This window comes from Lingula anatina, chromosome 10 (genome assembly GCF_051362555.1).
Source record: "Lingula anatina isolate TDL-2025a chromosome 10, LinAna3.0, whole genome shotgun sequence".
Classification (NCBI taxonomy): domain Eukaryota; kingdom Metazoa; phylum Brachiopoda; class Lingulata; order Lingulida; family Lingulidae; genus Lingula; species Lingula anatina.
Genome location: NC_141776.1, coordinates 17,388,085 through 17,409,921, shown reverse-complemented (window position 1 = coordinate 17,409,921; position 21,837 = coordinate 17,388,085). Strand labels below are relative to the sequence as shown.

General features: G+C 34.1%; 2 protein-coding genes across 3 annotated transcripts in view; one reads left to right on the top strand and one right to left on the bottom strand.

Annotated features, from left to right (window-relative positions):
- LOC106179125 (uncharacterized) overlaps positions 1-21,837 on the bottom strand; it is an 89,564-nt gene that overhangs the window by 17,670 nt on the left and 50,057 nt on the right. The window lies entirely within an intron of this gene.
- On the top strand, positions 1,652-4,097 carry LOC147759699 (uncharacterized). The gene is made up of 2 exons (XM_086997018.1): positions 1,652-2,166; positions 2,727-4,097. The coding sequence occupies exons 1-2, from the start codon at positions 1,926-1,928 to the stop codon at positions 3,416-3,418; spliced, it is 933 nt and encodes a 310-aa protein (XP_086853144.1). The 5' UTR covers positions 1,652-1,925; the 3' UTR covers positions 3,419-4,097.

The window sequence follows — 21,837 nt, the reverse complement described above, 5'->3', positions numbered from 1 at the left end:
AAAAAAACCCTAAACATTCCTGTAAAATATTACTTGGGGATTATGCACACACTGCTAATACAAACAAACAAACAAGCATCCTCTGGTACAGCATCTTCTGCTGCTTATTGGAAAAAAACTAATGTAAGCAGAATGCTTCATTTTTTCTCCAAGACTTCGCTACAGAAGTTCAAGCACCATTGTACTCCCATACCAATTTCAGCCCTGTGATTAAAGAATCTTTTTATGCAACTATCAAAACTACACATTAAAATCCTTACTTAACACATGAAGTCATCAATAATAACTTGAATACAAGAGATTAAGGCAGTAAAGAACTACAGTGTACATTCACCTTAATCCATGACATTATAACCTATAAAAATGCCTAATCTTCAAATACTACCACAATGTACTTCCAGAAACACATCGTAAATATCATGCATTTATTTTGTACACAATTCTGCACCCACATAAGGTTGTTATAATCAGAATCAACCAGACTTAAAATAAAAAAAAAATTGAAATGTATCCAGGAAGGTCAGGAAAACCACACCTACAGTCACGTTTACAACGTACGTTCGCAACTAAATACATTCGCTGGGTGGGTTCACATAACTGCACAATACGAATGGTTCTGAATCAATATAAAATCTCTTGATTTTGACAATGTAAGAAGACTTTGGTTCAAGAGTGTTGGTTTTTTAGTGTAAAATTGGTTATCCAACCAACAGCAAATTGTGTTTCATGTTATTGAACCAAAATTTTATGACTGTTAGGTCTTCTTTGTGGTATTTACTCTCTTTACTTTTAATCAATTTTGGATATTGTCAAGTACAATTTTCATTTACTTGTTTGTCTCAATGATAATGATGTTGGCTGTTTCACTACCTTCCAGTAAAGTTAAATATCTTCTGTAAGTATGAAGACAAAGAACAAGTTTGCCTTTGGTATTACTATACTCACTTATTTTCATTAAAAATAATTCAATTACTGGTATAAAGACGTACCATACAGAACAAAACCATGAATATCTCAATAAGAATTTATATTGATGGTGGGTTTGTTGAGTGCAGCCGACCTTTACAAGGTTCTCTTACATGTATTTGGACCAAATTGTCAGACATTTAAACAATGAAACTTTCGGATTGCTTGCTCTAAACAATGTGTCAGGAAGCACAATCAGTTAATTAATTTCCAATAAATAACTGCAATTGAACATTGATTAACACAGATCCGAGACAATCAATAAAGATTATATGTGTATTCTGGAAGCTTTCTGCACTCACACATATATAACTGATGATATCTTACGTGGCCATGTACATGTAGTGCTCCAAAGTGAAGAATTAATAAAACGCCAATACAGCTATTAGCGGCCAGCCAGTGTGAACGCCACATGCACAAACCATGCTTCACTCCATACAAACTATAAAATTGACCTCAACTCTATTATTTCTTCCAAGCAACAAATCAAGGCTCGGCTTGTTGGAGAGACCATCAATCTCCCCGTGACCCGCTAAGACATTCCTGTAATTAACGTCCATTGACTTCCAAATTGCGTGTATGGTAAGTAATTTAGCAGCGTACGCACCCTCGGTGGCCCCCTCTACGTCAGACACCTGTCCTCATCCGGGAATGATTGGTCCTGCAGAGTATAAATACGAGAGCCTCCTCTGCAATATGCCATTCTGATTCAACATCAGTTACTAAGTATTTCTCAGAAGTCAATAAGAGCTACTACTACTACTATACTGTGATAACAGTCTGTATGTTTGAATAAGAACTCATCGGATATATAATTACATTCATAACTGATTGAGAAGAAATTACAAAGCCAATCTGATCTCAAGCTTAAGTTTCTTAGCACCTACCAGAAATAATTTTCTATCTGCTAAAGGAGAAAACTTGAAGCTTGGAAAAGAAAAAACTCTTGGGGGCCACTGATGATGCATCTCTACGTAAAAACACAAGGATCTCTACTATGTTTCGTTGTCAACCTGGTAATATTGTCATCAGCAGCTCCACCAAAAGGAAGGTCTAACTATCAGGATCCAAGGGAGCTCCTAAAGGGAGAGGTTGTTGGAAGACTGACCAGTGGTCAAGGGGTTAAGAGGTTAGGGAATTCTTGGATTGAAGCATTCAGGCAAACGCATGAAGATCTCACTGAAAAATGCTGCCAAACAGGTAATTATATATAAAACAATTTTTGTGAGAAATTTGTGACACTAACGATTTTGATTCTTTTGCTCGTTAGCTTAAGATGTTAATTAAAAAAGGTGGTTGTAGTTTACAGAGAATGAATATAAAAATTCACTTTCTTTATATTAAAAATACTGAAGCAGGTAATGTAAAGGAAAGAAATTAGGAATTTAAGTAAAATACAAAGAAAAAGCTGAATCTAGAAATGAAATAACAAACAAAAGTTACATTATGTAAAAAATACAGGGTGAAATAAAAATATCAAAGAAAAAATAACAGAAATAAATTTAAACAATTGAAAAGGAAAAAGCTAAAAAAAGAAAGATAAATATTAGGAAACTAAATATCTGTGTTAATACTTTCATAAATCTGTTTCAAACAAAATTTCAATATTATTATTTTTTTTCTCTAAACACTTGAAAACGAAAAAGCTAAAAAAAAAAGAAAGATAAACATGAGGAAAATAGATATCTGCAAAGATACTGTACTTTCTGAAATCTGTTTCAAACTAAAATTTCAATATTATTAATTTTTTTCTCTTTCAGAGCAACACTGTTGCATGCGCAAAGTTGAGGAATGTTGTATCCTTGGCCTTCCTTGCTGTTCCACTGGGCTTGGCTATGTCAGCAACATGTGCCAAAAAAACAATGAGCAAAGTTGCAAAACTTTGGAAAATTTAAAACGTCTCTGCTGCATCAGAGGAGCATGGCAGCCGTTCTGTGTCCAGTTTCAACAGGCATCTTCATCAGAAAATTTCGATATCAATTGCGAGAAGGATTTCAAAATTGGAGAAAAACCCATATTAACCAAGAAAAATAACAGGAAAAAGTCACAAATGTCATCGCCTGTGCAAAATGATGACATTTTGGAAACCAATGCCAGTGGTGAAAATGCAGATGATGATGAGGACACCAACAGCAGCGACCAACTCCATTCAAATCCTGGTACCTTTAAGGACGACATCAAATTTGAAGACAGTCCAGCCTCAAAAACATCCGTTCCAAATTATCGCTACCAGGCTGGCGTTCAACAAAACAAAAGCGCTCATTCCAAAATTGCAGCACAGCATTCCAGAAGTAATCAAAACATTTTAAATGACATGTTACTCAACCACCCTTTGAAGAGAAGATACAGTCATGAATTTGAAGACAGGGTGGATCCGGAGACGACTGCCGACAAACAGCCTGCGTATGGCTGGTCTCTCCAACACTTCAACTGGGGGCAGGGTGGAAAATAGGCCATGAACTTTTTTTGAAAAAAGCTTCAACTTAATTTATGAAAATGCTTAAAGGCCATCTAATGCAGAGTGCAGATTTCAAGGGTAATATTAAGTTATTAACATGGATCCAAATAATTTTTCTTTTTTTTTCTTCTTTTTTTGTTTTAAATTTTGTGCAGATTTAGACATTTGTTCCTTTTCAATGTTAGAAAACATTATCTGTTAATGTTTCTCTCTGGTCAAGTTTACCTATGTAAAATTAAATGAACCCGGTTTTCTCTACGTAATGTCTTTCTTTTATTTGTGTGACTGTTCATTGTTTACTATTTATCAAATCATTTGTTCACCTTTGCCATTTTATTTAGATCTCACCTTCAATGTGCATTTAAATTAATTTTTTACCATGTTTTTTCCACTGGGTTCAATTTACTGTAGGGTGTACAATATCGTTTTTGGTAGCCAAAGAGCAAAATAATTCAGCAAGAACAATTTTTTAAAGAAATAGATGATATATTTGTTCAACACTTTCATTAGCCAAATAAGTGTTTGTTTAGCACTTGACCAAATGTATTCTTTAATGAGCTCAGTTTCTCATATCTGTGGTTTAAATGTCACAATAATCTATAATAATTATGCACTTTTCTCTGTCCAATTGTTAAATTATATGTATATAAATCAATAAATATATATACTGTTACGTTTGGTCTTTATGTTAAATACAGCTAAAAAGAATTGAAAGCTTGTACATATCATAAGAAATTTTCATATAAGTGAAGAAACAGAAAACTATAAGCTATGTTAATAATTTAATTTAAATGCTTTACACAGTGTAACTTTTATCATACTGAAAGAGGAAATAATAAGTATACTTCATCGAACCTGAAAAAAAAATCCTAGTGCTCATCAGGCATAATTGCTAGCAATATATAACTGCCAGCACATGTGATAATTACACTGATAACAGCTTTAAGTTGGATTGGATAACAGCTGTGAATTAAAAGATTAAAAACAAATTATTCAAGGGATCTACAGAGACATCTAAGTCTTGCTGAACGAGCTGACCAGCTGCATAACTGCAAAGAGACCAAGAGGAAGTTAACTACAGCTCTCAGGAATTGATTTCAGTGAATAGCAATGAAAACTTTAAAAAAATATAAAAAGATGTGATATTTCAAGAAATAAATAAATGATATTTTTGATTTGGCAGTGCCTAGGAAAAAAAGCCTTTAAAAATATCATAGTTCCAATTTTTACGGTATAAACTTCTGAGCACCCAAGCTAGCTTAAATGTGGCATAACAGTAAATGGTAATAGATTCCCTAGAATTCTGAAACATGTATATATAACTGTCAAATGCTATGTGAAAAGTGAAGTTCCTTAAATTCTGATATTGTTTCAATCAGTAAACATGAAGAATAGTTAAAAAAAAACAATAAATTCGGCAAAGACTTTATTTTGATACATCTTATAAGAACAATTTTACTGGTGGGGATATTAACTTGAGATTGGGTGAATAAGGTTATATACCAGTTGAAAAGAAATGAATTTCTGCACCAGACACGGAAAAAGAGAATGCCAAAATGGGGGAAAAGTTTCTGATGTATTTTCTATTTTAAAATTTAAACATTTCATTAAAATTCCAAACTTTTAATCAATAAACCAGAGCAAAGGAAATTCCTCATACTAACAAACTCCATAACACATAGACTAAATTTCTGCATAGTTTCTCGTGGAATCTGTAAAAACCTAGAGCTTCTAAAAGTAAGAATTATACGAGAACCCCCCCTAAATTCAAGGAGATGACCAATGTGTATAATAACCTGGTTACATGCACAATATGCATGGCTTGGCCCATAAAAAAACCCAAGAAATTTCAGACACTTAAATCACTCTTATTACCAAATGTTCCGAGCAGAGAGTGCAAAATTTCAAAAATGCCCGTAAAAGCCACAGGTCCATTTCTACAAGTAAAATAAAATGCACATATGAGAGTTGAAAATGACCCTCATTGATATTATGCTACATGTGCAGAGTGCAGTTTTACAAGTGCATCATCAATTTTGAATGATTCTCAATACACACTTTGTACATACATATATACACTTAGGATGTAGATCATCATTATAAAACAAAAAAAAAAGTTTTTTAAAATCCATTTCTATAATGCTACTGAATTACTCTTAGGCTAATTTAATCGCAGTAGTTGCAACTGCAAAGATGAATGTGATCATTTAAGAAAAAACTGCTTGTGAAAGGAAAATGTTATATGTAATCATTTACTGTGTGTGTGTGTGTGTGTGTGTGTGTGTGTGTGTGTGTGTGTATGTGAGAGAGAGAGAGAGAAAATGGAAGGAAGAGAGATAATTGCCCTACCAATCAGTAAAATGTACTGAAATGTGACACGAGTGTGGTCCATACAGGCCCTGGCTTCCAAACCACAATGTACATCCAGCAGCCCATTAACTGAACCATAAATTCTGCCCAAGTACAGAAGTTCTACCAGTCATCGATACAAGTGATATTTAATCTAGAGTATACGCGACGATATACATGCAAAATCAAACTGACGAACTCAGTTATTTCACAGCTATACCATCAGGTTTTCAAAGTGGCAATCTCTCAAAATGCATTTTCAATAATTTCTAGTTCACTTTAATACCTGATTTCGGAATCACTCACAATATAACGGAGAGGACAGAAACTGACAAATTTTGCTCATGACAAAAATAAGAAATTTGGAACTCAAAAATTTTCTCAATGGTTTCAGGTAGGGCATGACTCTGTGGAAAATTGCTGAAATTTCCCAGAAAATTTTTTTTCGCAATATAAAGGGTAAATGCACTTTATATACCTTTGATGTGCACTGACCAGAATGCACTTAAGGCAAAATACTAAATATGGTAGCAAGGGCATCTCACCTTAGATTTTTGCCCTCTTATGACTCAATAACTCAATCTTTACCAGCTTTTAAGCAGATTAAATCTCGACTCCAAGGTTTAATTACAAGTCCCCTACAGCGATGGCACATGTGGAGGTGAGTAGAACGTCAGGGAATTAGCTACATCCCTTTTTAAGTGGGGTCGGCCACATTTAGTTGGCAGACCAGTTAGTCTAACACCCCATTTCCATAGATTAGATCGACCTACTTTAGAACGACCTAAATCCCTGGGGGTTCACGCTAAATAGCTGTCAGCCAGGCGGACACGAAAGTTAATTACCCCCTTACAGCTTGTAGTAGGCGGGACGGACATTTAAGTCGGATTATCTGAAAGTAATCTAGTGAGACTCCCCACAGGGATAGCTTGATCTAAAATCTATGGGAATAGAGCCTAAGGATCATCTTCTCTGAATGCAGTCTTAATCTACAAATATGATAAAATACATCAGATACAATCAGGACTGAGTGAAAGCTCACTGTAGCATCTTTCGGCATCTAAACTGACAATAAATAAAATGGCACCAGAAACTTATTGGAATTAATTGTGAGTTTTGTCGGGGCATCACGACATTTCACTTCCTACATAATGCTTGAAAACGCTATATTATTGCCTTGGTTTCAGACTATATGACTTCCTTGTGTTGTTAAGTGACGATATGACACCTACAAAGCTTTTGGCAGACAGTTTATTTTCGCACTAATGATCTTCATGTATTTGGTGCAGAGTAAAGTCATTCATTAATTTGCATTGTTCTAAAAATAAAATAATATCACCTCCTTGGAAAATTACAGGCAAGCTGCTCATTAATTTTGATTGTCATTTGCTTTATCAATTTATCAGTTAATGCAATGATAATTTCAGTAATGGTACAAAACACTCTACCTAACTGAAGTAATGAGTGGCAAGACAGATATTACGCAGTACATCAACTTAAACCTCCAATTCTTTGAAGCAGCTACTGCATGACTCAGATTCCGAAGGTTTGCAGTACTCAGAATTTTCATTGGAAGTTTTCCTGAAACACTGGTTCATTTTGCTATATTTTGTTTTTAGTGGGTACAAGTTATGAATGAATGAAAGGGCATAGTAAAATGCAATAGCTTTCTTTTCAATAATTTTATCCAAACTCATTTTTTCTCTAAAGTTAAAATGGTTTTATGATCCATTCCCAAGCAAAAACAGTTATACTGGTAGCACTGCAGAGTAATATAATTAATAAATGAAGTCACATTTCCCATGGCAAGACGCAAGTGTTTATATGGCCTATAATTGTCATTTTTTTCCAAATAAGAAAAATCAACCAGTGTCATTTAAATTCACTATTGACTATTCATATAAAATTGTGAACCCCAACAGTCAACCACGTCATAGTTGTACAAAATTCAAAATAGTTTGATTAATCAATCAACGGCAACAACATACATTCTGATCAAGTTGCGTACTTTAACACGCATTATAATGTTTTATGTCAGAGTTGCATTGTAACTACTCAGCTCTTGCATCATTGAGTCAACACTCAGAGAAAATACAAAAACAAAAACATAAGATTTTAAATGCAAGAAGGATATCTTGTGTGATTAAAACAGAGTGAAAAGAATATATAAATTGAAGACTATAAGGGGAGTGCTTTTAAGACAGACTGATGTAAGCTCAAACACCCTTCCGTGTCCATATAAGGTGCTTTTCGCGTCAAGTGGCATGCTCAACTAGCCTGGATCACTGTGGGAGATTGATGGACAATTTACACGTTATAGCTCAGCTTTTACGTAAGAGTTATACCTAAATGAAACTGCCATGATTGAACAGGTCTATTATTTACCTTAAATAAGCAGCAGGAAGTTGACCTGTAGATAACTTTTGTAAGGGAGTAGTTAACCCCCCTCCCCTCCCCCAGTAGTGCAATTACATGGTTGGATCTCACAGTGGACTGATCCAGTTAAGTATACTGCTTGACGTGAAAAGGGTCTTTTTACAAGAAAAACTATCCTGATATGTTTCTTTTCTAAATGATGATGTTGCATCATCAATTTGACTTTAAAAAGATTATCCATTGCTTAGAATAAACGAATAAAAAACACCCTGAATTCTACTGAAGATCTACAGATGTAAGCAACACATTGAAAACTTCTAATAAAAAACAATCTTCTAATGAAAAAGGAAAAAAAAAGCATGCACAGGTAGAAAAAAAAAAACACCAAGGACTATCAGAAAAAGTGCAGTTTTTAGTTGTGCAATATTTGAATAAAACTAAACAAAATACCTTTAAAACATTTCATGAATGTCCCTATATCTATATTACAAATAAATATTTATCTATGGGCTGGAGGGAGCTTTTCTTAAAATAATCTATTTAAAGTTCAATATACACTGTAAACAATATTAAAATAAGAAACAAAAAATATATATACTGATGCAAGATGATAAATTTCAACAATTTTTTAGCTTTCTTAACAGCTGAATATCTACTGTAAAAATAAGACACAAACAAACAAATAATAAATAAATAAAGGGAGGAAAGGAAATGAAAAATATGTATGGACACACAATGGTTAAGCTTTTGCATCAGTCAATACCCCATTTTGCACCTGTTGTGATACAGAAAATAAATTCCTGTGCTTTTCACGTTTTCTTTGGGTCTTTCAGAAGAAACTGGCCCTACACAGACCCCACCTAACCAATAGTGAAATACAGAAAGGAAAATGATTAATATTTGTTGTAAATCAAGACAGCAGCACCAAAACAGCATTCAGAGACCATAAACCAATAAAAACCGACTTCTCCCCTATAATGTATTCTCTGTGTACGTGAATTTTGGCATGAAAAATCTTTAAACCAAAACCAGGAACGCACTATTTCATCATATACACCTCATTTATTTCTGCATTATTTTCAAACTTCTCAATTTCCTTTAGTCACAGAAACATTATAAAGTGAGAGAGACTTATTTTTTCTGGACTTATAAAATGTTTGTTCTCAATACTGAAAAGAGAGAAAAAAAAGAAAAAGAAAAACTTACTTTTATTGAAGAAGTTCAAATTTGTTAGAATTCAGAGAGAAATCGTTGTTAACTGAATGATCAAGCATGATTACAATGTCAATGGTCAAGGTTACTTACTTTCTACCTATCAAAAATGTTGAATCAAAGAAAACAAATTAAATCAGCCCATACTAAAAATGATCACAATTCTAGAAAAACATATTATAACCACTTACAAAGGCAAACTAAAAACCATTTTCCATGAAATTTAAAAAAAAAAGGACATAGAAATTGATTGATTTCAAGCCAGGAATGATGAACAATTTATACTCACACTAGATATAAAAGATATAACATAATTAAAAACCATGACTCTACACATAAAACATATTTATTGACAACAACAACACGGTAATATGGTTAACTGTGCTCAATTGTGATAGGTGAGACATTCTGGATGTGCCGGCCATTGCAGTCAGTTGTACCTTGCTCCTCTAACACAATTACCTAGCTTGGCATCCACATACTTGACATTTGGTCACCATTCAAATGATTCTTAAAGTGACAAATTTATAGAAGTCAACTAGAGTTGAAAATGGATTTCTACAGTCTTATACTGTTTTACTTACTGCCAAAATAAATCCAAGGTAAATGAAACAAACATGTTGCAAGTGTTTTTTATAATACATTTACACTCTCTCCGTGTGTTTGTGCGAGAGAGAGAGAGAGAGAGAGAGAGAGAGAGAGAGAGAGAGAGAGAGAGATGGAAACAATGTTTCGAACAAGGAATCAGTTAACAATTTCAATGTCAAGTACATATATATATATATATATATATCAATTTAAGCTATTTTCACCTTTTTGAACTTAAATGTCAACTGAGCTATTCTTATCTTGCATAAGCAAAACCCACAAAACGTGATGTTTCTGAACATATTTTTAGACAATCACCTCAATTGTGAACTTCTTATCTGACAACAGTATCATGCACTCACACATTTGTAACAAGCGAAACAATCATGTTCTCAAGGATAATTGTGGTCTAGAAAAGTGTCTTATTTTTGCTAATAACAGAAATTAAATGACCAATTTTTTGAAAGGAGTGCACTTACCAGGCACAGGATTTTTCTCCTTTTTTCCTGATAGAATGAGAAAACAATTTAACAGCATTTTGTGATACTTAACATTTGCTTGACCCCTAGACTCACAGACAAAGCTCCATATTTAGCCTACTTAGTGGTTTCATGAAAAATCCAATTGCTTGATAACAGATACGGATCCTATAACAATGACATGAAACGTCGTACATCATATAAAACATAAGTGATGGTCTACCAGATCCAACTCCACTCTTTGTTTTACCAGAAATGATAAAAAAAAAAAAAAGAACAACCAAAACCTACGGCCACAGGGCATTTTCAATTGCAGCACCCATTTTATGGAATCAACTACCCTCACACATTCGGACTATTGATAGTGTTGAGGTTTTTAAAAAAAGACTTTAAAAAATTCTTATTTCCACAGTATTCTAATTAATATTTTCTCATTTTATCAGAAAAATGTTTTATTGTTCAGACCATTACTATTTTAACCAGCATTAATTATTTTAATTGTTTTTTTTTTACCTTAGCTTTTATTATCTATATAATTAGTTGAAATCCTGATAATTTAATCTGTAAACAGCACAGAGAAGGTAGCGTAGTGCGGTTTTAAGAAATAAATATTATTATTACAATCCTGAAAGGCTGTCAGAACAGCTTAAGCAGGGCAACATGCAATGGTTTGATATTCAATGGCTTAGTCAAAAGGAGCAAGTATAATGCTTTCCTATCTTTTTATTTGCTGGGAGGGTCTTAGGAGTGTGTGTGTGTGTGTGTGTGTGTGTGTTTGCGTGCATGCGTGCCTGCATGTGCTGCAAGTGTTCACTTTTATATATTTACTCTCTCCGTGTGTGTGTGCATATGTGTGCATGAGTGTCTGTTTGCCTACATGCAAATGTGTGTGTGTGTGTGTGTGACTGAAAGAGATATTATGTAACAATTTTAATTTGATAACCATATGTTGCAAATAGCATTAAATAGGGCTTGCATAATAGAAAATCTTCTTCATGACTATTTCTCGATTGCCTTCTCATAATCAGACTCCCGTTCACGTCTTTAAGTAAAGTATACCTACTCTGGGTAATTTCATGGAATTTCTACCACATTATTGGCTTATTTCATTATTACAGCATTTTTTACTGGCAGTATTTCAATAAACTAATTTCAATAACAAGCAAGAACTTGACCTATTCTCGAAAAAATCCACAAAACGTGATGTTTCCAAGCATACTTCAGGACAATTACCAAAATCATGAGCTTTTAATGTGGCACTAGCAACATGAAACAAGATGTGGGAACAAAATCACTTTAATATAAGAACTTAAACGTGACATAATTATAATGTTCTCAAAGACTGTTGTGCTCTAAAAATATTTTCATTTCATCCTGATAACAAGTGAAACGTGACATAATTATAAGCTCTTAAAGACTGTACATTTGTGGTCTAAAAGCATTCTAATATCATCCTGAACCATTTAAAGCACATCAAAAAATAAACTAGCAGTACACTATTATCTTAACTCATTAACTGCCATTGTTGGCAATAAACACAGTTATGAAGTTCAACATTTAATTTTTATTTTGTCCTAACTGGCAAAGTGACAATTTTTTTTTATTTCTTATATATTCATTTTTTTATTTATTCTTTGAAGACCTGGCATGCAACTACTGGTCATGAATATTTCTTGAAGAATCAACAGTTTTGGAGACTTTCAAATGAGGCAAAAGAAAAAAAATTCAAAGGCTGACACTTTGTCTAAATTTACACTAAAACGCCCTCTGAAATCCCATTACTAGGCAATTATCATTGGACGAAACTTTGCAGCAGTGCGTGTGAACCCCAGTGGAGGGATTGTCAGCTTCAGCTCTATGCTGCACTCAAACTGGGATTAAAACCCACAAAAATAACTATCATTATCATTACAGACTATTGTTTTAAGCATCCAACACTAATTTCAGTAAATGCCTTGGCTCCAGTACCCTAGTTTTGACAATTTGTATAATTCCGAGGCCTTAATTTCATTGCCTAAACTTGGCAGACGTCAAAAACCAGAAGTCCTAATCTGACAGACCACAGTGTGTGTTCAGACAAAGGAAGTTTAGACCAGATAAAAAAAATTAACTAGTTATATTTATTTATTTATTCATGTTAAAGTTGATCATATTCATACTTGTACATCAGGGAATGCTTCCACAAAATAACATAAGCCCCAAATTGGTTAAAATTTTTATACCAACCCCTTGATCATACAGTGTAGTACAGGGGCGTAACCAGACCTTTAAAAAATGTACGCACAGATTTTTAAAATTCCCAGCAAAATGTAGACTAACGCAAGAGATGAAGGACAGCATAATTACAGCATATGTACCACACATCGCAGCTTCAGAACAATTGTGCCAATACAATTGATACAGAGGATTTGTACAAACAGGTGACTTTAATAAGCAGAGGATTTTCTTTTATATTCCGTGAAAAATACACTAAATTTATATAAAATAATATCATGGTTGGCCAAAAAATTGTATGCACAGTGCATCTGTGCGTATGCCTAGTTACGCCCATGTAGTACCAGTAGTCCATTGCTGTTAATGTTACAACTATCTTTCAGTCTTAATTTAAGCCCCTTTGCAAACCTAGTGGCAAGGGTTTCCCACAAAATGACTTTAAGTTAAAAGTAGAAAATCAGTCTCTGCAAAGACTGACAAGAACCGAAGTTGCACATCTATTAACAGTAAGTTGCACTTAGCCAAGAATCTAAATTGGCAATACAACTTCGAAGGAACTACCCTCTTTTGGCCAGAAAAGGTCTGAATCAAAATTTTATTGACAATGTGCTCCATACCATTATACCAGTTGGGTAGCCAAGGCCGAAAAAAGTTTTATAATGTCCAGAAAAAGAGCCACCCTCTGTGATACTACAGACTGCTATTAGACTGCAATAGCGCACATACCTCAAGAAGTCCATTTTCAATCTAAAAAAGACCTCGAGCAAACACGCCTTAAAAGTAACAGTTTAAAACCATTCCACCTGGGAATCATGTGACCATTTCTGCAACTGTCACAGTCACTTACGGTACCACGTTGCCGAGGATTATGAGAACATTAACGCACAACATCAATACTTGATTAGACAAAGTGGAGCTATAGAGAGCGGGAGTGTTAAATAGGTGCAAGGAGTGGCTTAATGTGTTTGGGATGAACGTTAAAACTTAGAGCTTAGGATGATCTCCTATGTCCGTGTTCTACTTTAACTTGTACAATATACTTGGTGGTTCATCGTTATTTTAAAAATATTACTATTACTATTGTTATATTATTGTTATTATTACTAAATTATCTTTCAACCCATGAAGAGTCTGCTAAATACATTACACAATGGCTCAGCCAGATAAAATCAACTGATAAAATAAATAATACTGCTAGATATTAAAATCAAGATAAAATACCATTACATTTTAATTAAATTAAAAGTTAATCAAATTTAACAACCAAAAATTAAAAAAAAAAAAAAGGGCTCGACAGAATGATTTCTGAACTTTTTTGGTCAAGTGTATATAATAAACATATATTCAGAGTACACAGTCAGAAAAAAAAAGGATATTTTAATGTTATGACAAAATTTACCCGCAGCTGGTGAGGGACCAAATCTGGCGACCGTTCCCTTATCACAACCCAGAGCGTGGTAGACAGACTAAAGTGACAAAATCCATAATTATCTTTAGTGTTGAATTCCATAATTATCTTGTATAGTTTTCTAACATCTGCAAGGCTCCATAAGTCTTTGGAATGCTGTCACTTTGTGGGCACATGGAAATGTACATTTAGGAATGTGTCGACAGGATGAGTCATTTTTTTTTCAGTGCTTTTGGATCAGGTGGCTTCTGACACTTTTTTTTTTTTTTTTTTTTTGGAAAGAATAAAACTGACAGTGAGTAAAATGTATTTTCTGTGCCTGGATATCAAGGGATATTGCATTGGAATTCTGGCTTTTGTAAGCCAAATGTGATTTAAAGATATTGAATTTGAAACTTTCAAATTGCCAAAGCACAAATACTGAAATTGGATATCTAGAATGTATCAATATGGCTGTCTGAACATAATAAATAAATCTAAGTAATCCAAAACAAAAATATGAAAATAAGGCTTAATATTTGCTGACTTAAAAAACAGTAAAGGCCATAGAGTTAATATAATAACAACATAAAATGAACTTTCATCATCCCTGTCTGACAAATTTAAACAATCTAGATTTTTCTTCATATTCCCAGATTACCAGAAGTCCATTAAAATGTAAAACTAGACATGTCTTTTGTGGAAAAATCCCATCTGGGCCACAACTTCCATATTCTGTAATATCTTTTCAAAATTTCCATGACCACCGACTTGCTTAACTGTCCTTCCCATTTTAATGGCATCTAAAAATGCCACTGTATCTATTCTTAGACCACAAATATCTGTCTCTACTTCCTGTGTTAACTGTTTTGAAATAAATGACAGTTTATTCTGGAAATCATTTTGTTATTATTGGAAATTAAGCAAGCCTTTCATAAACTAAGCCAACACAAACAAATTACAGTGATTGCTCTTAGACTTTAAATACCAGTTTTATTTCAATATTTAATCCGAGGTAGTGCTGGCAATTTTTTTTTTTTTCACTTGGCTAAATCACTATTTTTTCATCACTTTTTTCTCCAAATGGTTTAAATTGACTAAAACAAGTCAAATCAACCATTTTTTGTTTAGCCAATTTAATTTAGTCATTTTTTGCATTTGGGTTAATTAGTGAGCGTGAAATCTGTTTGAAATTTTGGAGTACTTACAGTTAATACCATCAGCCCCACAAAGGCTGAAGTACTTTAACCCAGTAATAAATCTTTAAACAATGATGTTATCCTGTTTTAATTTCCAGATAATTTCCCTTAAATGAATGAAATATCTTGATATCTTAAAAAGAAAAACAAGTTTCACAAACAACCTAGATTGCCCCATCTCAGACCACTATGAACTCCTTTTAATAGTGTTTTCTAGTTTCTTGGGGAAAAAAGCAAATGATACTTAAAAAATAATGGTTTTAACTTTGTTTTCCAATGACATCTGTTACAAATTTAATCACTGCCTAAAAGTTAGTAAAATAAACTTTATTTTGTCATTATCAAATCACTGTGCTGCCAAATGACACCGTAATTTTTTGAAAAAAAAAAAAAAAAGACAAATTTGTTACACAAGGCCAACATACAACGGCTAAAAATAAACAGATTTGCTTCAGCTTTACTTCAAAGTATTAATACTTATGCTCATTATTGTATTAATTGAAAGCATTAATTCTTCTTTTCAAAGTTTTTGCCATTATTTTTGGGATTGATCATTAACATCATAAGATGTTAATGAATTAATTTATGGTGGAACTGCGACTGATGCTGTAACTGGCAACAGAAAATAGTCCACCGTTAACATCAGTCTACACGCTAATGACGGAGGCTGCTTTTACCGTACAGTGATGCAGTTTATTAAGTGTTGAATTAGCATTATCAATTCTACTACTGTTGAATTCGACAACCATCGAAATAGCATTTGACGTCAGTTTGTCGTGTAAAAACACCATTTACAAGTCGAAATATCCCCAATGGAGGAATGCATCATCTCAAGAAACAATTAATGCATCATGTATTGAAAAATCATTAAAGATTTGCCATGGTTTCATTTGCATCCTGCATTGATATTGTGGAAAATATATATTTAACTTATCTACGTCATTAGTGCCATGTATCCAAAACAAACAACACAAACAGCAGCAATTAATGATAATGACAATAGTGATTATTAATCAAGATAGAAAGAAAGGAATGATAAAAACCTTTTAAATATTCATTTTTATTTGTGAATACTCTCTCTCTCTCTCTCTCTCTCTCATAATAACACTAACAATACCTCGATCAGCAAGGCTAGAATAATTATATCAGTGATGATGATATGTTCTTTTAAAACTCCTTTCTAAACAATTTCAATGAGCAAGTGAAAAACTGAAGGCAGGATTCAGGGACTTTAAGGCAACTTTCATTGCTGTCTCTTTATTAATTTAGCACAATGTACACACAAATTAATCTTACAAGCTCCCATCAACAGTATGCAGTATTCCATTGCATCACAAACATTCCCTTGGTAAACCACTGCTTCGGCAACCATCGAAATAACACTGAGACTTGACGTCAGCTTGTCGTGTAAAAATACCATTTACAAGTCAAAATATCCCCAATGGAGAGATGCGTCCGTCGTAAAATAATTGACCGGGGGTGGTGGAGGAAAGTGGTTTTCAATTCTGCTCCGAGTGACTTTGGGATTATTTGCCATATCCGCTGTAATTGTATCCCATTTGAAATCAACAGACTGCCATTTGATGAAGAACCATCAGACACTTCGGTGTGAAAATGACCACAATAAAATCAATAAAATCTCCCCTATAGAGAAAAGCTGCCTATTTTCAATCCATTTTTCTTGCATTTTCAAAAGATTAATAGGGCGATCCACATGGATAATTATACATTTAGAAACCATTTGAGAATTTATAAATATTTTCAGAGGAATACCACATGACTCCACGTAGTTAAATAGAGATTGATCGCCTCATGTAACCCTGGGGTTTAATAAAATATCAAGCCACCAACTTGACTTTTTAACCAGTAAGAGAGATGACATGTTATCCATTATCATCAATACACAAATATACTGCAGCGGAATTAGCAAATGAAACTCAAAATTAATTATCAAAATTATAAACATCATACTTAGTAAATCAAAGAATTAAAAACTATTAAAAAATGAAATTCCAAATCAATTACCAAATTTATTAACATCATGTTTAGTGAAAAAAATATAAATAAAAATAAACTAAATCAAATATTAAAACAGTCAACATTCCAAATGGCCGGCTCTGGGATGGTTCAAAAGCAATCTCCAGACCACGCCGGTGTGAATGCGCCCACTGACATTAATCCGTTCTTGCAATATTGAAGTGAGTTCAAAACTACTCTGTCACTGTATCAATTTTCCATTCAGCTGATTGTGTTATAGGACCACCTTTGTATCCTATGGGATGTTTGCCCACATAAATGTCAGGTTCAAGACACAATTATGTCCTGTAGAATGAAGAGTCTGTTTCACAGATAAAAATGACTCAAGGCTCAATGCTGGTCTTAACTTAACTGCCAGACTTTCTGGTCTTTTATGTCCCAAGCCAAATCAGTAGTAGTATACATAAAAAAATTAATAAAATGAAATGAAATGAAATTAAATTAAAAAACAACAGAAAAAATTGTACCTTTTGAATAAAAAGAAACACAATAAATGTTTTATACCAAAAGTTACTTCAATTAAGTAGACAACTTCAGAATTATTTTTGCTTGGCCAAAGTAGACTGTAACTAATGCTTCTTAAAATTACACCCAATATTCAATCTCAAGTTATTTTGTGTAACCGCTCCCTGGCTATAAATGTGGAATTCAGGAAATTGTGACATCCTATAGAATCAGCAGTGGGGTTCAGAACTTCAACTACTCATTAGTCAGTCACAAAGCAGACACATAGGTAAATAGAGATCAGGGCAGGGAATGGAGGGGGAGGCTTTACGTAATAAAGAACTACACTGTACCATGAAAGGCGCTTTCAGTACTTTCTAATCAGTTTCTTCAAAATCATTTCTTAAATTTAGATAAAACTATTTGGGAGGATTGTTCCAATGATTGATTTTTTATTTCTGGTTTATTAAACCAGAGCAAATAACTATGCAGAGTAATTTAGAATTATTGTTCCAAGAGATACCACTCCTGCAAGCAATTGATCCAAAATTGATCTTGATGGATACACCTAAATAGACAATTGTCACCTCGGTGAAAAATAAGAGTTTGACCTAAGGCTGAAAAAAAAAAAAAAAGACCCTGGTGGTTCATTCTCTAAGGGGCCATTCAGAATAAGAAGAACCGAGTGCCAACAGGTCCACGGCCTAGATATGGCGGACCTACATGAAAGGAAGACCGCTTAATCCTGTAATGGTCTCTCCACCTCTCACACGCCTCCCCACGCGTATGGTCGAATGGAGCCGAGATTTAATTACTGTGCCTCTGAATGGCCCCTATCTATAAATCTCACATAATCTATGGGCGCATTCAGATTCATCCTAGCTGGGACGGTCAAACTCTGTGGAGGCTTCTCACTAAGGCTCTATTCCCATAGATTTTAGATCGATCTATCCCCGCGGGGAGTCTCACTAGATTACTTTCAGTTAATCCGACTTAAATGTCCGTCCCGCCTACTACAAGCTGTAAGGGGGTAATTAACTTTCGTGTCCGCCCGGCTGACAGCTATTTAGCGTGAACCCCCAGGGAGTTAGGTCGATCTAAAGTAGGTCGATCTAATCTATGGAAATGGGGTGTAAAGTGCAACCAATGGAATCAGCTTAATTAGAACAAAATAGTGAATTACCCCTTAGCTGCTCAAGGTAGCATGTCAGACAAGCTTATTCCACTGATTGCACTTTAGCAAAAATCTCCCACCAATTTGGACCAACCTAGCTAGAACAAAGTGTGAATCTGAATGTGTTCTGTGACTGTAGTCAATTTGAATAACATCTATTTTTGGTTAAAATTGTGGCAATGTCTTTATTTTTATAAGGCCTTGCTCAGTCTGCAAATTCAAACAATTTGTTAAAACTCTCCACTTCTTTAATTTCACTTCTAGATTACCTAACCACCATCTGGGAAAATACAGGATATACAACTTCTGATGAAAAAGTTGTTGTATATTATTGTATTGATCAGTCAACGAAAAGATTCATTACAGCAAATATTCTCCCTAACAGAGATAAATGGAGTCATTAATTTCTTGTCTGCTTCTGATTTCTGCTCATTATTTCTATCCTGCTTCAATTCTCTCTCTCTCTCTCTCTATACAACGTGTAAAGAACACTTATCTGAATCAAAGTCAAATTATCTTGTCACTAGTACAATGTCTAATCCAATAGTCAACTGCCGCTTAGCTGACATACTGCCTTAAACGGCAAAGTGAACTTTATTCAAATAACTTAGGTATTGGGGTTAGGACCCAAGTTTATAACTGAAACATCTAAAACAGCCACAAATGAGCTGCTTCAAAATTGCAACAATGATTATATTTGCTTATTCTTATTCAGTATAGACTCCATTCCCATAACCACCATTGATCTATGTGGATCGACCCAACTCTGCAGGGACTCTTGCTGTGTGCAATCAGCTAAAGGTAAGTAGAATATGTAAAACTGGTCAATATTTGTGTATGTTGGAAACAAGAAGTTGTTTGTCATTCTGTTGATTGCACTCAGCAAGAACCCCCCAGAGTTGGGTTGAACCATGTGGACCGATGGTGTCTATGGGAATGGGGTTACAGGTTTTGACAAAATTTAATGAAGTTCTTTTTTGATCATGGCCTGAACTTAACTTCTAAGCTAAGAACAAAAAATGTGTATGGTGTAAAAAGATTCATAAAAAAGCCACAGTTGACAGCATGATGATAAAATGTTCTAACAGAGCCAAAACTAACAAAGTCAGACATTCATGGAGCCAAAAATTAAAACAATCAGTAACTATCAAAACAAACAAACAAGAAATGTTTCTACTTACAGCACCTAAACAGCCAAGAATAACAATGACAAAATGTATGATGCCATGTTACATAACTGACAGCGACATTGATAAAATTTTGACAAGTTCACTGAAAAGAAAAACAATACTCCAATTTTCACATATAAAACAATTAGGTTCCTTTCTGGCAAAGCCAACACCCCTTCAATTGAGACCCTAATAAGTGTTAATCAACTGAATCACTGATTATCAACTAAAACAGTGATTTTTTTTTTTTTCGGAAAAATGCTGAACATTTTTTGCTTGTTTATATAGCCTGCATAGGGAGTGGAGAGATTACACACACACACACACACACACACACACACACACACACACACACACACACACACACACAAAAACACACTAGTATATAGGGTGCTTCTCATGCATCATACAATCCATTAAAGATGGTAAGTGGCCAATGCTTTATATCTTAATTCTAAATATTTTCTTTTTGTAATTTTTTTTCACTATTATTACATAAAGAAAGATGCCTGAACTGCTGCCCCCCACCCACCCCCATCCCATGGTTTTACTGTCTGCATCATTGAACCATGGCAGATATTGGACTATACTAATATTACTATGGATCATTTCCCTCAGCTCCAACAGTCCACTCCTACCTGTCACCCATGATTAACCACATCTTTGTCAGAAATGGAAAACATGGCTATAACATCTCCACTCTGCGTCACTCTCCAGTAATTTGCTTCACTACCCAGAAATAAATCACCCAACTGCAAGGTGATTAGATCCAATTGATGACCATAGCTTTCAGATTAATGATGGCATAAACTTCCCAGAATAACACTTCCATCCATTCATTATAGACATTCAGTGTCCATCTATTCCCTGCTTATCAACTGCATGATTACTTACAAATAAATTAGGTGCCTATTCTTATCAATTTTCTATTTTTGTTCTCAGAGATTTAAGTCAGAACACGTTTGTTTCGCATTACTTGTAGATAAATTTGTCTAATTATTTTGTTCCTCTTCTAACTCCTTAACAGATGGACACAGAAACTATTAATTGAAGATTTCTTTCCATTGCTTCTAACTTTTGCTCTTTGTATTGGTCCATTTACTCCTCAAATTTAGACATCATTTTTCTTCTTTTCCAGCTGTTAATACATGAGAGTCCTATTATTAACTCTAAACAGGATATATATAAATTGATACATGTTACAAGCCATGGTTCTATAAATCTTTCAGCATTTCCATGAAGTATAAATTGCATCTTAATTCTTCTACATTTCTATTTTCTTCAATTCTTCAACAACGGTTTTTATAACTCCATGCCGACAACTAGCAAATTCAGGTCGGGTGTTAGATGTAAGACCAGAAACCTCACAATACTGCAATGCAATTTGGTGTAAAATTCTGAGTTGGTTAAGCTACGCTACGAGGGTATGTCCTTGACCGATTTTTTCTTTTGAAACAGGGACCTGGCAAGTGTCAATTAAATGAACTTTCACCCCAATGTACTTTATCAAAGTTTTTTTTCTTGTCAACCAAACTTAAAAAAGAATGGAGTCTCCTACTGCAGATCATATCTGAACAAAAGCAGAAGCTGTAAAATCTAAAACAATCTTTTTGACGATAAATCTGTGTGGAATGAAATTCAAATTGGCTTCACTGAAAAGTAAGTTACGGTTCCACCTTTGTTTCTATCTAAAGCCCTTCCCTTCTTATAAATGTTCCAGTGAATTACCAAAGAAAACACAGAGTAAAAACGCCTACTGTAAGGCTAAAAATATACCAGTCGTAC

Coding starts and splice junctions, on each gene's coding strand:
- LOC147759699 (XM_086997018.1), top strand. CDS start 1,926: ATGATGCATCTCTACGTAAAAACACAAGGATCTCTACTATGTTTCGTT. Junction 2,167..2,726: donor TGAAAAATGCTGCCAAACAG/GTAATTATATAT, acceptor TTTCTCTTTCAG/AGCAACACTGTTGCATGCGC.